This window comes from Lethenteron reissneri, chromosome 61 (assembly GCF_015708825.2).
Source record: "Lethenteron reissneri isolate LAM-NWPU_2019-01 chromosome 61, ASM1570882v1, whole genome shotgun sequence".
NCBI classification, from domain to species: domain Eukaryota; kingdom Metazoa; phylum Chordata; class Hyperoartia; order Petromyzontiformes; family Petromyzontidae; genus Lethenteron; species Lethenteron reissneri.
The window spans coordinates 2590101-2613253 of NC_083839.1; the positions used below are offsets into that span (position 1 = coordinate 2590101).

General features: G+C 48.4%; 1 protein-coding gene across 2 annotated transcripts in view; it reads right to left on the minus strand.

The window, feature by feature from the left end:
* The window catches only part of LOC133358335 (integrin beta-5-like), a 58323-nt gene that overhangs the window by 19097 nt on the left and 16073 nt on the right, over nt 1-23153 (minus strand). For both annotated transcript variants that reach the window (XR_009757048.1, XM_061576606.1), the window contains exons 9-15: nt 16176-16310; nt 10368-10697; nt 9528-9693; nt 7320-7542; nt 5359-5459; nt 3616-3735; nt 2303-2469 (exon numbers count right to left, since the gene is read on the minus strand). Coding sequence is in view for 1 of the 2 variants with exons in the window: in XM_061576606.1 (XP_061432590.1) it covers nt 2303-2469; nt 3616-3735; nt 5359-5459; nt 7320-7542; nt 9528-9693; nt 10368-10697; nt 16176-16310 (1242 nt within the window). In the remaining variant the exon portion in view is untranslated. The remainder of the gene's footprint in view (nt 1-2302; nt 2470-3615; nt 3736-5358; nt 5460-7319; nt 7543-9527; nt 9694-10367; nt 10698-16175; nt 16311-23153) is intronic.

The following is a 23153-nucleotide window of genomic DNA, read 5'->3' on the forward strand; positions in this document are numbered from 1 at the left end:
CGCTGCTATTGCAGCGTTGGCAGTCGGTGCACAAGCGTACCTTGACAAAAACTAATTTCAACACATAGGTCAATAACGCCGCTTTAAAAAAAAATATATGCATCAAAATACATGACAGGTGACGTTTTGGGCAATGGCTCTTCGTCGTAGCACAGAGAGGCGAGACAGAGTGGATAATACAAGTTGAGAGTCGAAGTCCACTCTTATCACCCAGTGCATCTCTGATTGCTTGCCATGAAGACAGGCCATTTGCCTGAGACGTCACCTATTATGCAGGGTGGCCCAGAAGTCAGGACACATGAGGTTAAATATGATATATTTTAACGGCGGCGTAAAACATGTTAATTGTTTCTTCTTAAAGTTACTAGTCTGTTTTAATCTATTATCATCATTGATATATGTCTTCTGCCTGAAGGGGTCACCTCAAATCTGTCGTTCACAAAACTTGAAGAACCCTGATCGGCCATGATCTATCGACTGCTAGATGAAGGCCTTCCTAAACTGGCGTTACCCTCTCACAAGCCTGCGACGTAATATACGTTGAATGTCTTTCGCGCCGTACGGAGCCAAAACCGCACTAATCGGAGGCGCTAATCCAGCCGCACGCGCGCTCGTTCCACCGTCGCTCCATCTCCCTCGGCGGAGCGTCCTCTCAAGACGCGTTCCCGTTCCTCGGCTGCCGCTCCGTCACGGTTCCTGACCATCGGCCATCATCGTCCCCCGCTAACCATGACGTGCCCCGCTCACTTCGTTTTTTCTCAAGTCTGAATTCTCGCGTGTGAATTGCGCTCTCAGATCCATGCGATCACCCCTTTGCCCGTCCTGTCAACGTGATTTCCGAGCGTGCATCCCTCCACGTCGTTGGCTCGCGCCCGGCGTTCTGGAATCGGATCGCGATAGCCAGGCAGTGGGGGGGCCACCGGTTCAAATAAAACATCGACAACGGCAAAGAGATTGGACTGATCGGTATAAGTTAGTCGTAACTTTCTGCCGCCTTCCTGTGAAGGTTTCCTAATTGGCACGTTCTGTTTACGTGACAAACCTTAATAATTGGCCATGTCGGGTGGTGGCGAGTTTAACGCCACATTTATATTTACGCGATCCAACCCAACAAAATCCTTCATGTTGGATGATATTGGTCGCGTTTTAAATTTCCTGGCTTGATTGTGAAGTTGAGATTGTGGTCTGGGATGTGGACTCCTTTCTCTGTTGTGATAACTTATATTATTGTTATTGTTGTTGTTTGTGCTGCTTCTGTTGTGTAGCCATTTCTTAATTTGTTTATTCATTTTTTATTTAGCTTGGTAGTAGTAGGGTTTTCATTTGCTTGGCAGTGGCTGTGTAGGGGATTTGGTCCTTATATAAAATTAACGTACAGAGTTATGGGATGCTATTAGCATGAATGATGCTATATCGAATGTAAGTATTATTATAACCTGTTCTGTGTTCTGTGAAAGTGCTGCTCTGCAGCTGTCTGGAACGCTCTTCCTTCCTTTCAAATCATCGAGCATGACAAACTCATTTGTTTAGAACTGCTCTTTCTGTGTTCAGTTTGTTTTCCCCCCTCCCCGAACTTCCGATTGGCACGGTTGGCTACGCACAGTTGCGATAGAAGTTCAAAAGACATTTCGAAACATTGATATTATTTAGATGAATTTTGCTGATATAAATTTCCACGTGACAAGCCACTTTGTTGACTTATCATTTGTGGCCAGGTCACGTCTGAAAAATAAATGAATACCTCGGTGGGCTCGAGCTGGTAGGATGGAGATGGTTGAGTGTTGTATTTGTATGATTGTGTGCGATTTGTTTATCTTTCGATTTAAAGCTTTCGTGACTTCAGAAATTCATATTCTTGGTTCTTTCGGTAAAGTCGCGTAAAAGAGAAATAATAAAATAATAAAAATTTAACTATAAAATTCTCACGACGTTTCGATTGCAACATAAGCAATCATCATCAGGTGTGAAAACCACAGCAAGAACATTTGAAAAAAGTGCTAGCGTTAAGAAAAAAACCGCCACTTTTTCAAATTTTCTTACTGTGGTTTTCACACCTGATGAGGATTGCTTGTGTTGCAATCGAAACGTCGCGAGAATTTAATAGTTGTATTTTTATTATTTTATTATTTCCCTTCTACGTGACTTTACCGAAAGAACCAAGAATTTGTTTAACATCTTTCTTGTACTTTGCACTACTATCATGTTATAATATTTTTTGTTGTTGTTGCAACCTTCTTACCCGCCTCAACTGGCTCATCGGATTCCTCCAGCATTAACCAAAGATTCCGATTCTGATACGTACCGCGCCCCACTTGGCGTGCATGCGGTCGTTCTGGAAGCGCGAGAAAGCGCGCCGGTCCTGCACCGTCACCATGAGCTTCCACGCGAGCAGAGCGGCGACGCCGGCGAGCAGAACGCCGGCCACGACGCACAGCACCGCGTTGGTCTCGCTCACGCCGTGGGCGCACTCTGCGTGACGGCGCACCGGGGGTGGGGGAAGAGGCGGACAACACGGGAGCCAGAGGAGTTCACGGGATATTAACTGCCTCGACTGGTATGCAGGAGGTCGTGGGTTCCATCCAGACCCTGACGCCAGCTGTATATTTGAAGTTTGCGTGTCTCTCTCTCCCCCTGTGTTCGCGTGGATTTTTCTCTGGGTCCTCCAAGATGTTAACTACCTCGCCTGGTATGCAGGAAGTCGTGGGTTCCATCCCGACCCTGACGCCTGCTGTATATTTAGAGTTTGCGTCTCTCTCTCTCTCCCCGTGTTCGTGTGGATTTTTCTCCGGGTCCTCTGGTTTTTCCCTCCACGTTTAGAATCAACGTGCGTTCAGAATATTCGGCTGCTGCTATAAATTTCCACGCGATAAGCCACTCCCTTGAGCTATCATCTGTGATAGACAGGTCTCTTCTGAACAAGCCCTATAAAGCTCTGTGGGGCCTTACCTGGCAAAATAAAATTTAGTGAATAGTTTCATAGTTTATCAGTAAGGGAATCAGGCAGGTGTGCGACGATGCTTGCGGTGCGACGTTGGTTGGAAATGTGCTCAGTGGCGGTCAGTGGCTTCCTTGTCACTCCTCTATCACTACTACCGTGGTTACCATTTCCCACGAAAATCACTCCTTGATCGCTCCGCACATGTTGAGGACTCAAGTCCACCAGACTGACTGGTGCCCCATCAACCCACGTCTATGCTCCCAGCCCTTCAACAATACCCGCACTGACCAGCATGACGCATTCGGTCAAACAACCTCTACGACCCGCTCGTCATGGCGGGCGAGGCCCTCATCTGGCAGTGGATTTGCAAAAAAACTTCAGTATACAGTCAAACCTTGGATTGCGAGCATAATTCGTTCCGGAAACGTGTTTGTAATCCAAAGCACTCGTACATCAGTTGTGATCACGTGACGCTCGGCAAACAAAGCGTATACACGCACTACTCGTATTTCAAGACGTCGCCCGTTTATCAAAATAATATTTTAAAAATTTGCTCGTCTTGCAAAACACTCGCAATCCAAGGTTTTACTGTATATAGACATACGCACATGCACATGTACCGTAAATACGAGTATGATCACATGGTGAATGCTCGTGCAGACTACGGACGGGTTTACCTGGCTCCTTGAGCGCAGCCAGAACGGACTTCTCGTCCGAGTCCTCTGTGTAAGTGAACGACATGATGCAATCGTCCTGGGTCTTGTAGCTGCAGGTCACGGCGTCCTTGTGACTCTCATCTGCATCACCAACACACGGGGGCGCGCAGACGCGCCCGCCCGCTGCGTGACGTCAACGGCGCATCGCAGATCGCCGCTGCGCAAGCGACGCGTGGACGAACCATCGCCACGCGAACTCGACGGCCACCCTCGCGGCAGGCAGCGGCTTGTGGCTCGCCCGTCGAACATGAAGACGGTCACTGCATCGCGTGGCGCTCTCAGATGCGCTTCCGCGGCCGTCTGGAACGCTCTTCCTTCCAATATTAGGACCCCACTGGGAGCTAGCTATGCACTTTTAAATCATCTGGATTGAAAACTAATTTCTTTAGAACTGCTTTTTGCGTTTAGTTTGTTGTCTTTCGGCCCTGCACCTCCGATAAACACGGTTGCCTACGAAATGAGTTAAAATATACGTACGTACATACGTGCATACGTGTGGTTACCGAGCAGTCTTGGGGCTTCAAGACAAGTCTCCTGGGAATCGACACCGCTAGGCTCTCACATCCCTGAGAGTGACCTCCGGGGTGTGGGCTTGGGTCTGAGGACTTGGCTTGGAGCCACCAGCCTTGACCAAGGCCTAAGCCTAGAGGAGTGGTCCCCAATCGCTTGTCCACAGACCACCGGGAGGGTCGGTCTGAAAGGTCGTGGGGGATTGGTCCGTGGAACTGCCCAATGATTCGCAGACCGCATTCACGGCTCGTCAACACGGCTGGCTCTCGGCGACATCTGCCGATTCCTGGCATTCATCAAGAGTAGGTCTAAGTTTTGAAATGTGCGTTATCGGTGCACGGAGGCATGCGGAAATATTTTGAGGGTTGACGGCGGTCCGCACCTCCAATGAGCACGGTTGGCTACGTACGGTGCGAAAGTTCAAAGTACGTACATACAAGCGAGGCCGGGAACCATTGGTCTAGATGGGGTGGGAAACTTTTTCTGCAAAGGGCCATTTGGATATTTATAACATCATTCATGGGCCATACAAAATTAAATTCATGTTGCTATGAAAAAAGCGCATCGATTTATTGAATTTCGAGTCGTGCGGTTGCCTTGGCAGGGCCAGACGAAATGATTTCGCGGGCCTCATACGGCCCGCGGGCCGGACGTTCCCCACCCCTGGTATAGAGCACGTGGCCTTGACTGGTCTTGACACTGGCTTCGGACGCCCAGGCACCTGGACCTTGGCTTCAGCCTGAGCCTCGTAACCCCTGGTCCTTGATGTCAAAGACTGTGTACTGGGGCATGCAGCGCTGCCTACAGCATGCAGCCCAGCAGGCATTACTCACCATTGTCTTCGTGCTGTTCGCCTTTTGACGTCCTCTGGTCTAACACCGTTTAAGAACTACGCTCTCAAGAAAGCTGTACTCTGGTCTGGACCAATCAGTTTCAAAGACAATACATATACTTACCAGAGCAGGTTTTATGTTTGCATGTTCACTACAAGTTACATGTGGTTAATGCAAACATGATTCCTAGTAAAATATTTCAGCTTGGTCTTTTAAAATCTTAACACAACTGTTTTATTGCCAGAAAGGGGTAAAACCTATTCTTATATTTTGATACTGGCAAGGGATGTCCCATGAAGATGTGCAGCGCGTGCGTGCGTGTGTGCGTGCGTGCGTGCGTGCGTGTGTGTGTGCGACGGACCTATCGTCTCCACTTGCTGGATCTCGTCGACGCACATCTGCGCACACGAGCCGTCCTCCCAGAGGCGCCCCCGCTGGAACAGCCGGCACTCGACGCACTCCCTGTGAACACGTAGCATCCGAACAATCACAAGCGCGGAGCCGCCCTCCGGAATGCGCACCGTTTCAGCCAATCAACACATTCCTGCGGAGGGAGCTGGTAGGAACGTTGGGTTGCTCGATCAATGGCCAGGGTCAACGGCGGCGTGGTGTATTCTGCAAATATGCCCGACTGTGAGGGCGGCAACAAGCCGGCGTGAGTAGGTTAAACGTTGAGTTTAATAAAAAAAAAACAGTATTATTTTTATTGTATTATTTTCTATCTACGTAACTTTACCGAAAGAACCGAAGAATAAATTAATTATGAAGAGTGGGCAAGCCACAAACAACAACAACGACGACAACAACGAAACCGTGCCAGACCACACCAAGAGAACACACAGTAAAGTATCCACTCAACAAAATGGCACAAAAAACATTGAACTATCTCTACACATGGGGTAATGATCAAAACGTATACCACCTCGCCCCCACCGCAACATGCGAGCCGCGCCGGGGTCCATTGCGGGGGTCAAGGAGCTGGCAGGTTATATTCCCACTGCAGAAAGCCCGGAGAAATGCCGTCATTTTTGTCACATTCGGGGCCGTTGAAACGAATAACAACGTGGTATTTTTTTTTTAAACGTCCGCTGGGAAGTGCGCGGCGTGGCGTTTCCGGTGAATACTACCGCGGTATTAACCCGCCGGGTGGCTCAAGCGTGTGGCTCGCAATCGCAAGGTCGCGAGTTCAAATATCCCCGTCAGAGGGGGTCGACTCAGCCCATCATGACTCCTCCGAAGCCGATTAAAATGAGTTAACACTTTGCGAAAAAAAGCTGTTGTCCTACGCAAAAGACTCGCCTCCCCCCCCCTCCCACACTAAGGGATGTGGCATTTCAACCACTGACTATGAGATGAACGACGCGCTCAATGCTCATACGATCAATAAACCACTTTCAGTTGCGACTCTACTTTTTTAACTTTTAACTTTGAGCAGAGCAGACGCTGGGCTCGAAGGACCTCTGGCGAAAAACGGCGCTGTCGCTCCAGCCGGGCCACGGGGTAAGAACGTTACAGGAACACACACACACTTAAGCGGTTGTGCTTTCGCTAAGTTGTCCCCACCTGAAGGAGGAGGCTTGTGTTGCACCCGAAACGTCGTGATTTAATTTAGTTAAAATGTTTACCTACGTGACTTTACCGAAAAAACCAAAGAGTATGAATCCTTGCCGTCACAAAAACTTCAAATCTAGATTTAAAGTTACAGGAACAAACAATACAGAAACAACGATACGATAAGAGTGCAAAGTACAATAACGGTAAACAAATCACCCAAACACGTACAAATAAAACTAAACCATCCCCATCCTGCCAGGCAACACCCACTGAGATATTAACTTATTGTTCAAAAGCGACCAGGCCACAAACGATCGCTCAACGAAGTGGCTTATCATGTGGACATTTATCGCAGCAAAATAATCTAAATAGTCTAATCACATGTTTCTAAATGTGGAGGGAAAAACCGAAGGGCCCAGAAAAAAAATCCACGCGACCACGGGCAGAGAGAGAGAAACACGCAAACTCCAAATATACAGCAGCAGGCGTCAGGGTCAGGATCGGACCCACGGCCTGCTGTATATCAGGCGAGGTAGTTAACATCTCCTAGCCACCGTGATGATGATGAGAGAGAGACACGCAAACTCCAAATATACAGCAGCAGGCGTCAGGGTCGGGATTGAACCCCAGACCCTCCTGCACACCAGGCGAGGTAGTTAACATCTCACCAACGTGGCGCTTGACTGGTGGAGGGAGGAGGTGGTGGTGGGGGGGAGAGTGGGGGGTAGGGGGAGGGTGTTGGGTGGGGGGGGTGCCCCGTGGCGTTACTTTTTGATGCTGCAGGCGTCGGGGCACGTGGGACACTTCTGGCAGACGTCGCCGAACGCGCCGGGCTGGGTGCATACGCAGCGGCCGCACGAGCACAGCCCCCGGCCGCTGCAGAGACGCCCGTCGGCGCCCAGGCAGGCCTCCGTGCGCGTCGTGCAGTTGCAGCTTTCGCCGACCCAGTCGGGGCCACAGCGGCACTCGCCGCATTCGCAGTGCCCGTTGCCTGGGGGGGGGGAGCACAAGAGAGAGGGGGGGACGGATGACGGGCGTCAGTTTAACACGTAGCGTCAGGCTTTGGCGACCAATATTATCTATGGTGTCATTCACGTGAATAGCATCCCGTGATGCTGTTCGTTAATTACATATAATGACCAAATCCCATATATACATACTCTTAGTTTTTTCGGTAAAGTCACGTAGGTAAAAAATAAAATTAAAATTAATAAAAATAAAATAATAATAAATCACGACGTTTCGGAGGCAACACAAGTCTCCGTCTTCAGGTGGGACCGTCACAGCCAGATTTGCTGATACAGCATAAAACTAAGAGTATGAATCCTTGCAGTCACGAAAGCTTCAAATCTAGAACCCATTGATACAGCACACTATCAAGCAAATTCAAAAATGAATTGAACAAATTAAGATGTGACACCAAAACAGAAAGCTCAAGCGTCCGTCACCTGATGACGGACGCTTGTGTTGCGCCAGAAACGTCGTGATTTATTTTACTTATACCTACGTGACTTTACCGAAAGAACCAAAGAGTATGAATTCCTGCATTCACGAAAGTTTCAAATCAAGATGGAAAAATATAATCACAATAGGGAGGTCGACACATCCCAGACCACGATCCCAACGTCCCAAGGAAGGCAGAAAATTTATCACAGAGGGCTTTCACAAACAATATTATCCAGAAGAGGTTTTTGATGTTGGTTAGATCGCGTGAAAATAAATGTGTCGTTAAACCCGCCACCACCCAACACGGCCAATTAGAAAGGTTTGTCACGTAAACAAAACGTGCCGATCAGTTACTAGTTCAGCACACCGGCGTGTTGGAGAGTAAATCCACAACATGCACAATTTGAGCACCATGAAGTTTCGCCGGTAATTACAAACACGACGGGCATGTTTCGGCATCGGACGTTCCACGCTCACAATCCTCACCGACGATCCGGCGCTCCACTTGGAGTCTCACTCGTCTCTCTCTCGCTCATACCGGCAAGGCAGTCAAGGGTCCTGGATCCCCACTACGTCTACTGAGTCTGAAACGAGGAACTCGTTAAGGTGTGAAAATTACACTGGTCAACAAAAAAAAACTTTTTTTTCTGGCCTGGACTTTTGCTGTTTTAGACTAATTTCAGGGTGCTGATTCCAAATCTGATCTCAGATTTGTTCTATCACATCATTTTTATGCTATCGGCATACCCCATTTTTATTGATTTTACCCGAAATTAACTCTGTCACTTATGATTGCAAGTTGTTGTGAGTCAGTGACTGCTTTAGTGTAAAAATATGGTGCTGTATATTTAGGATAGTGTGTTTATAATATCATTTTACGTAGATATCCACATTTATTTAATATTTTTCTTCTGCAGTTTTTATTGAAAATGCAATATTTGATATCTCAAAAACCTGATGTGATAGACAAAAACTGATGCCAGATTTGGAATCAGCACCTTAAAACCTTATGGCAGAAAAAGTGTGTTAACCAGTGTTATCAGCACCGGCAAGACTAAGACGTCCGGCACGGTGCCGACCACACGAAATCCTCGTGCCGTTGTGACATCCTTGACAGGCTCTCGCTCACAGCACTTTGCCCTCCCAGCCTATGCAGGCGACATGGGAGGGGTGGGCGCCAGATGCTACCTCCCTCGCCTTGTATACAGGAGATCGTGGGTTCGACCCCGACGCCTGTACATTTGGAGTTTGCATGTCTCTTTCTCTCAGTGGTCTCGTGTGGATTTTTCTGCGGGTCCTCCAGTTTTCCCCTCCGTGTTTAGAATCAACGTGCGGTCAGTGTATTTGGCCGCTGCTATGAATTTCCACGTGATGACAAGCCACTTCGTTGAGCTATCATTTGTGGCCCGGTCGCTTCTGAAAAAGAGCTACACAGCTAAAGGGCCTTACCTAATAAAAAAAAAAAGATTTTATAATTTAGTTTATGTCTTGTGTGTATGTGCACGCACACACGCGCACGCACGTACGTACCGGAACACAGCAGCCCCTTGTGACGGAGGCACGAGAAGTTGTCGCACTCGCAGAAGGCCCCAGAGACACGGCCAAACTCGCTGGCGTGGCACAGGCACTGGCCGCACACGCACTCCCCACGGCCGCTGCACGGCAAACTGCGCTCCCTCATGCGGCACGCCGAGCCCTGCCGTCGGACACAAAGACAAGGGGTCCCCCACCCCAACCGTGGAGCCTTCGCAGAATGTACGGGGGGGGGCAAGCGCTATGAGCGTGCGGCACCTATGAAAGTTGGCACCGGTAACGAGAGGCGGTGTGGGTGGCCGCCGCCACGCCACCCCGACCGCCTTCGTCTCCCCGGTGGCGACGTTTACTACACATCGCACCAGGTACTCATTTGAGGCCGAGTCGACCTAGGCGGAGGGCCAGGACCGGTTCAGATAATAGTCACTCGTGTTGGCCGTGAGCGGGAATCGAACTTGGGTCGCCGGGTTCGTTGCCGCTTCCCAACAACAACAACAACCCCCATTCGGTGACGTCGCTCGTGCCAGACTATGTGCATTCTGAGGCCACGTTAAGCGTCGAAGGCTCGCTGGCAGGAGGTCACAAGACAGACCCAGGTGACCGAGAGCACTGGCAGATGCACCGCCTGTGCCCCCCTACTGTGCCAACTTGCTGCGTTTTAGCCGCCCGGCGCTCCGCTCGTTGTCGTGGAGGGCGACTGCCTCCAACCGCCCAGCAGCGTCCTTCACGAGCCTCCTCCTCCACAGAGGCTGCTCTTGACACCAACAAGACACCCCCACCCTCCTCCACCCTGCCCCTCCTCCCCCCCCCTTCCTGGTGAAAAGTTGCACACCGTACCGGCGCACTCCCGGACGGTCCCAGCTCTCCCTCCTGGCACTCGCACAGCTCCCCGATCCTGCCGGGGTTGCAGCGGCACAGGCCGCAGGAGAGCGAGCCGTACCCCCCCGAGCAGTGCGGGCTGCGGAGCACGACGCTCGCCTCGCAAGCGCAGCCGCACCGCACCAGCGCCGTCACGTGCAGGCTGTCGCGGAAGCCCACGGGCTTGATCGTGAAGTTGCGCTCGTAGGAACGCGCGCCGGGGCCCACGGCGGCGCCGCTGGTGCCAGCGCCGTCGTCCCCGGCGCCGCGGGGGCATCCACGCGCCTCCGCCGTGACGGTGAAGCTCACCTGAAGTGGGACGACACGCAGCGGCGGCAGCAGCAGCAGAAGTAGCAGTGAAAATAAAAAATATTAAAAGGCTTTGTACGTACGTACGTTGAACTTCTTTCGTATCGTACGAAGCCAACCGTGCTAATCGGCTTTACACTTGCCGGCAAAAATACAGGAGGTGTTAAGCTGTTTAAACATCAAATAGGCACCTCTATCCGCAAGGTATCATCAAGTCTGCACGAACCATGCATGCTTGTGGTAGAATATGCAAACAGATGTGGCTTTGATAACAACGTATGCATTGTCTTTGAAACCGAGTGGCCTACACCAGAGACAGCCTCCTTCATGGCCGAGTCTCACCGGTGTCAGACCAGAGAACACCGCCAAAAGGCGAACGGCACAATGAAAACGCAAATATCAAAGCATCGATGGCTCGGGTGGAGCAGTTATGGGGTCCCATCGATGTAGAGATTATTTAGTTGGAATATTTTGCCCTTCGCGTAATGTGAGAACAGGGTTTAGTCACGGGTGGCTGCTCAGATTCAAATCCGCAATCATCTCACAGGTGCCGGCATAGCCCTCCGACACGCTGTTAACAGCACAAGATCAATACGTTCGTCAATAGCGCTGCGCCGAAAGGAATAATAAATATATAATAGGTGAAGTAGTGGAAAATGGTCATTCATCATAGCCAGCCTGTTGCCCAATGCCGTTTCTAATCATGTATATTTTCCTTCTGGGGCAGTGTTATTGCCCTTTGTGCCTGCACACCACTGCCAACGGCAGTATCGCGCGATAACAATGTTGACGAACGTATCAGTTAGGTGGGCCACCTGACTTTACTCTCCACGTGCTCGTGTCTTAGCGTGGGCGCTCGTGCGCGCGCTGGCTCTGTGTGCTCTGACGCGCTATTGGCTTCCCAAGTACTACCACGAGGTGGCACTGTACGACAAAAACAAATAAAATTTACATGCAAACCGAAACATGAACACACAACGCAGACTTCTTAATCAGTCCCTCCAGAAAAACGCGGAGTTTTTTGGTGATTGTTGCGGGCAAAAATCGTTGATTATGCGGCACGTTTTCTTAAAAAATGCGATGGAATATGCGGGATATTTATGCAATTTTACGCGATTAAATTGTGGGAACTTGCACAAACTGCGGTTTGATGAAAAATAGAAAAAAAAGTAATTCCCCCAACACCCTATTCACTAGGCTACTACTTTAATGTAAAGAGTCATTTCTTATTACTTCCTATGATACGCAAGCATACTACATCACAGAAAGTGCTGGGAATATTTAAGTTCTCATCTTGTTTTATTTCAGACCTTAACAAACAGATGGCTCAAACTTACAAAACATTGAGTCGAACAAGTTCTGTAGCTTTACGAAATGAATATGCTACAACTTCTGTAAAAATGAATAAATAAAATATTAAAAAATAAAATGTGTGCTTCCTGTTTTACAGAGGTAGCTATACAAAACAGACATCTTCTGTTAAAATAAGTGTTTTCAGTGCACAGTAACGTAAGCAATACAGTAACAGTACAGTCTTACAGTAATGTAAATTTACATACTACTAACAAAAAAGTGCAATCTTACAACTGTAAAGTTGCATAAACTCCTGAATAAAACTAACTACGTAGCCTCTAACACTGGCCAATCATTCACCATCCTCATCCTCCATCCCCTCTCCCTCAGTGTCCATCTCCTCCCCCTCCACCATCTCCTCCCTCTCAAATGCTCCACTGCGGACTCGTTGGTTATGGTAAAGGAAGACCAAGGCTTTGAGGTTTTGGTTGGTAGTTGATCTTCGGTTAGACAACACTAGTTTGTAGATGCTGTTGCTGATTCCGCTGCTGCTTTAACCATCCTCGAATGTTTGTCGGTTGCAAAGTGACTGTCCAGCGTCGACTTCCGCCTGTGGTCCAACACGCAGTTGCACGGAGTGCAAAATAATTTGCCCCCACTGTCATGTAACACACTGGGAAACTGCTTTGCGCGGTCTTATGCGCTTATGTTTGTTGGCAAATGAGAAAGATTTGCGGGCTTCATCATGGTTTCATTGGCATCGCGGGGTTTGCAGCTTTTCAATGATGTCGTGTAATGAGTGACGTCACTTCATAACGTTCCCATGGCAACAGGAGAAATGGCTGCGCTTGTGTGAAGTAAACGCAACATTTTTCAACTTTCTGCTAAGATATATGTGACTTTTTGCAACGAAAATGCGGGGATTATGAAATCATGCAAGCCCGCATATTTTGCACGCGGAAATCTGCAATTTATGCGGCGAAAGTGCGGCGTATTTGAAAAAACGCGCCCCCCGCATAAATATGCGGACTTTAGCTGATTTTGCATGGAATCATGCGATCGCATAATCGCGTTTTTCTGGAGGGACTGCTTAATACGCACCAAACCATTAACACACCGCAAACCAAACCATTGCAACGCTAATCAAACGCACTCAAACTATTTCCCCCAACCACCGGCACAATTCAAACTGCTAACAAAGCAATGCATGAGCACGCGGTATCTACGCGTACAAAATAAGCCACTAACAACGCAAACCCACGTGCGCGCACAAACTAGGCCCTTCGCACAAACAAGGCCCTTCACACAAACCAGGCCCTTCGCACAAACATTTACACAGGCAGCTTGACAGGTTTCGCGCGAATAAATGTCTTCGCGCGAGTGATCCCAACGTTGGCAAGTCAACAGCCAGACATGACGAGGAGATGGGGCGGTGCGGTGGCTAGGAGATCTTAACTACCTCGCCTGGTATAAAGGAGGTCGTAGATTCGATCCCGTCTATGACGCCTGCTGCATATTTGGAGTTTGCGTGTCTCTCTCTCTCTCTCCCCGTGGTCGCGTGGATTTGTCTCTGTGTCCTCTGTTTTTTTCCCTCCCCATTTAGAAACACGGGTTGAGAGTATTTGGCTACGATACATTTCCACATGATAAGCCACCTAATACTGGTAGGAACCTCCTGGTTACACCAGCCCACAGGGGATTATTGTGTCCATCGTGCAGGGAGGGGCTGGGTGGGGAGGGAGGGGCTGGGTGGGTAGGGGAGGGTGGGGAAAAGCTGTGGAGGGTGGGGCTGGGTGGGGAGGGTGGGGAGGGGCTGGGTGGGGAGGGTGGGGCTGGGTGAGGGGTGGGAGGGGTGGGGCTGGGTGGGAAGGGGCTGGTCACCCCGTGGTGCCCTAATAAAACTCTACGTTTCACCTACTCACGCCGGCTTGTGCCCGCCCTCACAGTTGGGCATATTTGCGGAATACACCACGCCGCTGTTGACCCTGGCCATTGACCGAGCAACCCAACGTTCCTACCAGCTCCCTCCGCAAGAATGTGTATGCGCTATCATTTGTATTTATATAAATGGTTAATATACTTTTGCAATTTGTACTTAGTAAGAGAAAAGATACCTTATTTTACATTTTCCCTCTATTTTGCACTCCAATCGTTTTGTATTGTTTGTTGCCGTGACTTTCTGAGCCACCCCTACTCGACATCTGTGAAAAATCGCTTCATAGCTCATCGGATTTCTCCAGGATAAAAAAAAATTATTATTTATTTTTTATCGTAAAGATTATATGCAGAGGATGATTTCATATAGGCACGTATACAACCCAACATAACGTTTCAGTTATCTCCCTGAGAGACTCACTAAGCGTGAGCACACGGGAACAGCGACGATTTCAATCGCTAAAATACAAAGGGTAGATTTGAGGCAATGGAACCCTAGATTGTCACAGCAGAGATGATGAAGTACTTTCCGACAAACACTGAGCTACACGTGACGCTTCTGTGCCGAAACACAGAAACCCCCGGTGGGTGATGGATGGTTGTTGCTATGACTCAACGGCATCAAAATGTATTACGGTGGTAATGTTGAAACGACGTCTTGATCAGGTTTCAATGCTATTTCGTGTTTAACCGGGTGTGAACTCAACAGGCCCGTCTCGTCTCAATTTGCAAGTCACCTGGGGCATTGATTCACCAGCAGCGGGTGATGGTTGCCGTGCGTATAATGTAGCCACAGTCTGACCTTAACAGTCGTGAACAAGGCTAAGTAAGGTGAAGCGTACTTGAAAGAAGGGAACCCGCGTCATTTGTGTGAAGGAAAGAGACTAGATGAGGTAAGGACAAAAATAAACCCGCTAAGGGCCACCGATTCTTCAAGATCATTCCTGTGAAGCCAAGTTGAAACAAGACATCCCTTCATTTTTATATCAAATTACAAAACGACTTTTTTTCAAAAAATGCTCCGGTCAAATGACCGTTGATAAACGACATCATTTAAAAGAGGTATCCGTGAGCCTTTCCTGGATAAACGCCAATACTATTATAACAGTTACGCGTGCCTCGACTCCTTCACTGCGTGTGACATCGGGCGTCACCTACGCGCATCTCGACCCGTTCACTGCAACGCGCCGCAAGTCGGCAAGCCGTGAGGACACGCAAGCATCACCACGGTGTCACTCGGCGAGTGTGACGTTGATAGCGGCACAGGTCAGCTTCTGCGGTGGGAAAAAAACCCAGATGACGGTCGCTGACCCACGCTGGGCTGGCCCGGCACAGGACCACAACAAACTAACGCACAAACTAACCCACAAAAAGCAGTGGTAAATGAATTCGTTTGCCAATACAGAGGACTTACAAGTGCAAAGCTCCACTTGCTTCCTAATATCGGAAGCAAGAGCGCTCGAGACGGCCGTAGAAGCGCATCTGCAAGCGCGCCATGCGGTGACCATCTTTGTTCGATGGGCCAGCCGAAAGCTGCTGCGATGGATGAACGGAGATCGCGTGGTGGTTTATCGCTCCTTGACGAGCTCAGCAAGGTATTGTGGGTCACTTGAGGCAAGAACTTTCTGTGTGTAATGAGTGTGACCTTGAAACGTATTTGTTCGGCTACCGGAAGCCAATACAGCTCAGCGAGCACTGGAGACGGACACGGTGTCGGACCTTGCAGTACCCCGTGCCAGAGAATGCTGCACACACCGCAGCCTGAGAATGTTTTTGGCAGACGTCCCGTAGAGCAGTGCGTTGGAATCATAAGTAAAACTCAGTGTTTTATATATATAGCAACTTTCACGCAAGACCTCACAGCGCTGCTTTACAATACAATCCCAGTAAAAAATAAAAACCCTAAAACATTAAAACCAAAAGAAAAACCAACCCTACACAGACGGATACGCAGGAGAAAATAAACGCGGTTTTTCAGACGTGCGCCGAAAACCTCGACTGACGGGACCGTCCCTAACGGAACCGGGGGAAAAAGGCGTTCCGCAAAAAGACGAAGCCAGACCACCGCAAGCTCCGTCAGCCATTGAGCGCAGATTTTTGTAGCGGGCCTCAAGCGGGACACGGGCACGCACGGCGGGATGCACGGGGGGACGCACGGCGGGACACAAGCGGGACGCAAGCGGGACGCACGGCGGGACGCACGGCGGGACGCACGGCGGGACGCACGGCGGGACGCACGGCGGCTCTCACCGTGTCCCTCACGCGGAGGCCTCCGCACTGCCGCTGGCCGGGCCTCACCGTGCCGTTCTGGCACACGGCCGTGAAGGAGAGCACCACGTCGTCCGGCTGCTCGTACACCTCCAGCTCGACCTTCGAGCGGATCTTCTGCTCCCGGGGGAGGAGGGGGGGGGGTGGTGGGGAGAGAGAAAAGGAGAAGCGAGGAAACGAGAGAAATAGGTCGTCGGAAATGAGCACGACGGCATAACAAGCAACCACGCCGCGTCTCGCTTGTCTTCCACAAGCTTGCACCCCCCCCCCCCCACCACCACCACCACCCCGTACGCTCAAAATGTGTATTCTTGGTTCTTTCGGTAAAGTCACGTAGATAGAAAATAAAAAAATAAAAATGTTATTTTATGATTTTTATTTTCTATCTACGAGACTTTACCGAAAGAACCAAGAATATGAATTCCTGCAGTCACGGAAGTTTGAAGTCAAAGTTCAAAATGCGCTCTCGGCGTCACAGAATGCGAGAATCTCCATTGGAACTATCAAGAGTGAGCGGTGCCGCACCCCCCTTGCCGTTCACAATGAAGGTTTTTGTGTCGTAACCCTCCACCACCCGACACAGCCAGTAAGGTTTGTCCCGTAAACAACGCGCCAATTCGTTTACTACCTCAGCCCACCGGTGGGTTGGAGAGTAAATCCACGACGTTTACAATGCGAGTAACGTGACGTTTCGCCGGTAATTACACCCAACGTCATCGGGCGATTTGCCAGAATAGTGAAGCAATCCACCAACTTCCGGTCTTAAATAGTGCAAGATGACGTCATCACTGAACCCACCAGGCGTCGGGGTTAGGATCGAACCCACGACCTTCCGCGTACCAAGCGAGGTAGTTAACATCTCGCCACCATGGCGGGATACATACCCTCGTTTCTTCTCTGTCCAGTCTGGACGCTCAGGCTCACAGGGCGCACGAACTTGGGACCGAGCGTTCGTAAAAGTCTCCATTGCCCCCCATGCCCCCCCCCCCTGGCACCCACCCCCTTAACTCGCACGGAAATATCCCCGTGGCTTTCTCAGTTACCACGTTTCGCAGCGGCGAGAGGAGGAAATCCAAAGCTCACGTTTCCCCAACGCCAATTGTGCTGTAGAAGGTTTAGGTGAACGCATCTAGAGGTGACTTAGTGGTCAATCATTCCTGCCACACCTAATTTATGAATATGCACCGATTATAGAGCGCAATTGCACTCTGGTTGGATGCATAAGAATATAGTTTATTCATTCACAACGTATAACCTTCAATCACTTCTAGATTTGAAGTTTAAACCTTCAATCAAACCATCCTCGAATACGGCTCTTTAGAGCAGCGCTCGAGATGGAGGTCCTTCCGCCAGCAGTGGCAGGAGAGAAACATTGCAAGGATGTGCCGTTACCTGCTCAACACTGACGCCAAAAACAGAGACATACCATCACACACTTCTGGCTTATGCTTGGTGACGTTATACGGTGCAGGTGTCTCCCCCGTTGAGCGAGCGTCTATAGCTCTATTGGGAGTGTGTAATTTGCGTAGCAAAGTTCCAGAACAGTCATGAGCACCATGTGCTTTTTGCATCGCTCGGCCCTTCCCCATCTCCCCAGCGAGGTCCCCCGCACGCGCGCGCGCGCTTGCTCCTGCCTGCGAATGCGCTCGCTAACATCGAAGGACGTTTTTGTCATCGGAAGCATCTGGTGAAATGATGGGGGATCGTCATTCCTCGCCAGTCTACACGCCACAACCCCCGTATATCCTGTTCCAGGGCGGAGTGAATCAGCGCATGCGGAGGAAGGCGCGAACCGACGAAGCGGTTTCGCAGAGTTTGCAGAGGCCGAGCGAAGGCCCCCACCCCCTTCTCCCCTCTCACCCCACCACGGCGCAACCTCACGTTGTGTGCAGGTGACCGCCGTCATACCGGCTCTCTCCGTCCGGGAATTTGTCGTCTCTCACCCAACCTGCCGAGCCATCGATTTAAGTTAAACGAGTCAAGATCTGGAAGTCACAATACGTGTTTTTTTTATGTAGTCTTATTTACAACGTTTTTCATGTTTTTGTTTCCTTTGGAAAATTTATTGAGCTCATTAATTTTACATTAACATGTCGCGGTGGCTAGGAGATGTTATCTCCCTCGCCTGGTATGCAGGAGTTCGTGGGTTCGATCCCGACCCCAACACCTGCTGCTGTATATTTGAAGTTTGCGTGTCTCTCTCGCTCTCCCCCTCCCCGTAGTCACGTGGGTTTTTCTCCGGGTCCTCCGGTTTTTCCCTTCACATTTAGAAACGTGCATTTAGAGTATTTGGCTGCTTTAAATGTCCACGTGATAAGCCGCTTCGTTGAGCACCAATTTGTGATGGCTAGGTCGCTTCTGAAAAAGAGCTATGTAGCTCAGTGGGCCTTACCTGAAAAAGTAAAACAAAATATCCATATTCTTGGATCTTTCGGTAAAGTCACGTAGAAGGGAAAACAATAAAATAGGCTGCTGTGTTTTTTCACACCTGATGATGATTGCTTGTGTTGCAATCGAAACGTCGTGAAAATTGTATTTTATTATGTTTTATTTTTATTATTTTATTGTTTTCCCTTCTACGTAACTTTACCGAAAGAACCAAGAATATGGATCCCTGCAGTCACAAAAGCTTTAAATCGAAAAATAAATAGTTCATATACTATTTTTTGACATAGTTTATTTAGTTTATTTTTACACTTTAACATTTCACGTATGAAATATAATCGACATAACTCGTGTGTAAAGAATACCCCGTTGAAGAGCGGCAGACAAGGACCGTGGCTTAACACGAACCCACAGATCGTCACAACGGGGCGCCCAACTCTCCGTAACAGGAGTCATGACTTGCGTGTGAAATCACATTCTTCACAGAGATCCGTAGCAATGGGAAATGTTACAAATGCTTGAAGTCTCCTTTCAGCCAACACATGCCATCCGCTCCTATGAAGTCAGCCTCCTGTATGTTGGTCGGCAATTGGACTCGGGTGTCGTTTTACAGCGAAACGTCAAAAAATATGCTTCTGTCTGAACCCGTTTCAAGGTGAAAACACCTTGGCGAGACAGTCACACAGAAGAAAAAACACGTGGTTATTAAAGTTACCGACTTATTTCTCAACGGTATTTTTTTAAACGAATTTTTATTTATTATACCAGGTAAGGCCCACTGAGCAATATACAGTGGTACCTCGATATAAGTCGTTAATTCGTTCCAGAAGGTAGGACTGATACCGAAAATGACGTAGACACCAAACGAATTTTTCCCATAAGAAATAAAGGGAAAGGAAATAATCCGTTCCAGAGTTTAAGAAATTATATTTTATATGGCATGTTATACATTAATGGGGTTGTATAAAATAATTTGGACACTACTTATTACTAAAATGCATACATAAATTAAAAAAAATGCTTAAATAAATTAAGGGTTGTGCACTGAACAAGATCAACTGTACAGGCAGACTGAGGAGCGGCGCTTTGTTTGAGTCGTGAATGGGTTCTACGCGGGTACGCGGCGACTCATCCTGACCCATACAAGTTCTAGCAAGTGCGTCGTATCCCAAGCAAGACGTCGTATCCCAAGCAAGACGTCGTATCCCAAGCAAGATGTCGTATCCCAAGCAAGTGCGTCGTATCCCAAGCAAGACGTCGTATCCCAAGCAAGACATCGTATCCCAAGCAAGACGTTGTATCCCCAAGCAAGACGTCGTATCCCAAGCAAGACGTCGTATCCCAAGCAAGTGCGTCGTATCCCAAGACATTTTTTTCTCGTCAAAACACGACGTATACCAAATTCGACGTATTCCAAAGCGGTCGAATACCGAGGTGTGACTGCAGCTCTTTTTCAAAAGCGACCTGACAACAATCTATAGCTCAACGAAGTGGCTTATCATGTGGAAATTTATAGCAGCCAAAAATTAGTCTAAACGCGTGATGTCAATCCTGAATGTTGGAGGGAAACGCCAAAGGACCCGGAGAAAAATCCAAGCGACGACAGGGAGAAGATGAAAACTCCAAATGTACAACAGGCGTCACAGGGTCGGGATCGAACACACGACCTCCTGCATACCAGGTGAGGGAATTAACATCTCCTAGCCACCGCGGCACCCCTGGGTGTACGGATGCATCGACTGACACCGATTATTACCGATTTCCAGGCTAACGAAACGAGTGTCACATCTCGTATGCGAGCATTTATGTTTTTTCTATTTGAATATGGTGTACGCAGTGTGTTAAAATGACCCCCCCTCTAGTCAGTAAGGGACCACTAGATTCAGTAAAATGTTTAAAAAGGAATAACCAAATCTTCAAATGAGTCGCCGCCCTGACTGGTGACGATTCGTCGAATTGCGAGTTGGGCAAACCATGACATCACCACACAGCAGTGCTCTTTGGTTTTTCGGTAAAGTCACTTAAGTAAAAAAGAAAAATGAAAAAATAACTAAACTAAATCACGACGTTTCGGAGGCAACACAAGCTGCCTCCGCAACACACACGCTGCCTCCGAAACGTCGTGATTTTATTTAGTTGTCTATTTATTTATTTATTCCTAAGTCACTTTACTGAAAAAACTAAATAGTACAAATCCTTGCAGTCACGAAAACATCAAATCTAGAACCACACAACTGACTGATCGTTGGACTGCCATTTATTCCGCGCATGCTCACCTCTCTGCACGTTACTCTACTCGGCAGTAAACGGCAAGACATTTCATCCTCGGCGTGAATCAAGTCAGCGGTTTCTCTGGTGAAAGGGGAATGAACTAATTATGGATGTCTGACGCCACACCGCACCACATGCAGCGTTTGCTCTAAAACATGGCCCCGGTTCCGTTTTCCTCTTTGTCACGTCCCCAAATGTTACTCTCCTCGAGCTCTCCGTCTCATATGGAAACGATTTTTTTTAATTCCGACACCATTCCTAACTTCTCTTTTACGCGTGGACTTTTCACGACCAAATATTGAGAATGACAATTATCGCCGTCTTTCGGGTGAGATCACCGTGCAGGTTACAATGTAAAACGTTTTACCAAATACCCTCCCGCGACAGCCGACACAGCCAATCAAAGTCAAGCTGCCACGTGACTGGAAGATATTCCGAGCGACTTGGGTTTTCAGGACAAGTGGGATTTTAAACGCCACACGCAATGTTAACAAGTATAAACCCGTAAAAACAAAGTTTTTCCCTATAAATCCTTTATATGCGTGGCGGCTAGAGTCCTCTCGTCCTCTGGCTTGAGATGGCTGCCACCTATGGGTCAGATGATTGTCTGCCAGTATTAAGCAATTGGTAATTAAATATTTAATTTGTTTTCCCTAAACAGTGCAAAAATTTGGGAGAAAAAAATTCACGAACATTAATTGTCTCGCACAAAGAGTCTGTGTGCAAAATGTCAGCTCGATTGGATCACAGGAAGTGGGTTAAAAAACGACCGAAAGATTTGCACGGTCGTAAGCAAGCAAGCACGCAAGCACGCAAGCAAGCAAGCAAGCGAACTTAATATAAAGGATTTAAAAAGCGACATGCCTCTGGTTTTGCTGAAAATCAAGTAAACTGGCACATTTGCCCATCACGTGACAACTTTATTTCATTGCCTCTGTCATGTGGTGGAAGGTTACAGTTAAACATTGTGACATTGTACACTACGCAATGATCGAACACAAAAAAGAGAAAGAGTCCCGCCTTTTGGCGTTCTCTGCTCTGACACTGGTGAGACGAGGTCCTAAAGAAGGCTGTCTCTGGTGTCGGCCAATCAGTTTCAAAGACAACGCAGATATTATTATCAGAGCATGTTTGCTTGCTTGTCCACCACAAGTACGTGTGGTTAATGTGAACTTGATTCCTTGCAAAAGGTTTCTATTTGTTGTTTTAACATCTTAACCCCTCCTGTTTAATTGCCAGAAAGCGTAAGGCGTATTGTTCTTTTTTCATGCACAGAACTACAGTAGAACCTCAGAGATCGAACGCACCAGAACTCGAACCAATCGGTGTTCGAACGATATTTCTGAACATTTTTTGCCCCGGAAACCGAACGAAATTCGGAGGTCGAACGGGCAATCGCGTATGGCAGCGTGCATGACGCTTGCCCAGACAAAGGTTTTTCCACCTCCTCCTCCTCCTCCTCCTCACCACCTTCCACTCAAGCCATCAACTCTCCTTACTACAGGTAAAGTGAAGTTCAATGTTCATTTATTTCATTCATTCCATATATTTATTCCATTTATTTATTGTGTTTCTTGTTTTTTTGTATGCTTTTATGCATGTAATTACTGTAAGCTTCGTGTAAAAATGCTTTATAATGAGATATTTCTTTTGTCTGGAACAAATTAACGTCATTTACATTCATTCTTATGGGGAAAATTAATTCGGTGTTCGAACAAAATCGGTGTTTCGAATGTCCTTCTGGAACGAATTAAGTTTGATCGCCGGGGTACCACTGTACTTTGGAGATCCCTTCGAGTGCCCTGTTATGCACACTAGGTGGCAGCAACTTCCCCATCTGCACCGGGACACAGCGATGTTTGTTCCATGACATTCCAACCCACTTTTTCAGTTCTCAGGAGACTGAAATTTAAGCCGAACTAAGCACAGAACAAAATGTAAAATGATTTTATTCATGGACGCCGGAATATGAACACGACATATTATTGAGGTGAGCGGCTTTGCACTTGGAATGTTGCGAGTTCAAATCCCTGACTGGGGGTTTGACTCGGCCCATCACTCCGGCTGGGTCGATAAAATAGATACCACTTTGTGGTGCCATCAACAGTGGTCGTGCTATGATATCACTCGCCCCCCGTCATAGAAACGAGGAGTTTCCACCACTGTCTTAGGGCTGTCAACAACGGATGAGCTCCACCTCCATGCTCATTTGAGCAGCAAAATCACTTGGATCAATGCAAGCGATCCAGAGTGGTGCAGCGGTCGTAGCGTGTTACTTCGCAATCAGAACGACAGCCAGTTCAA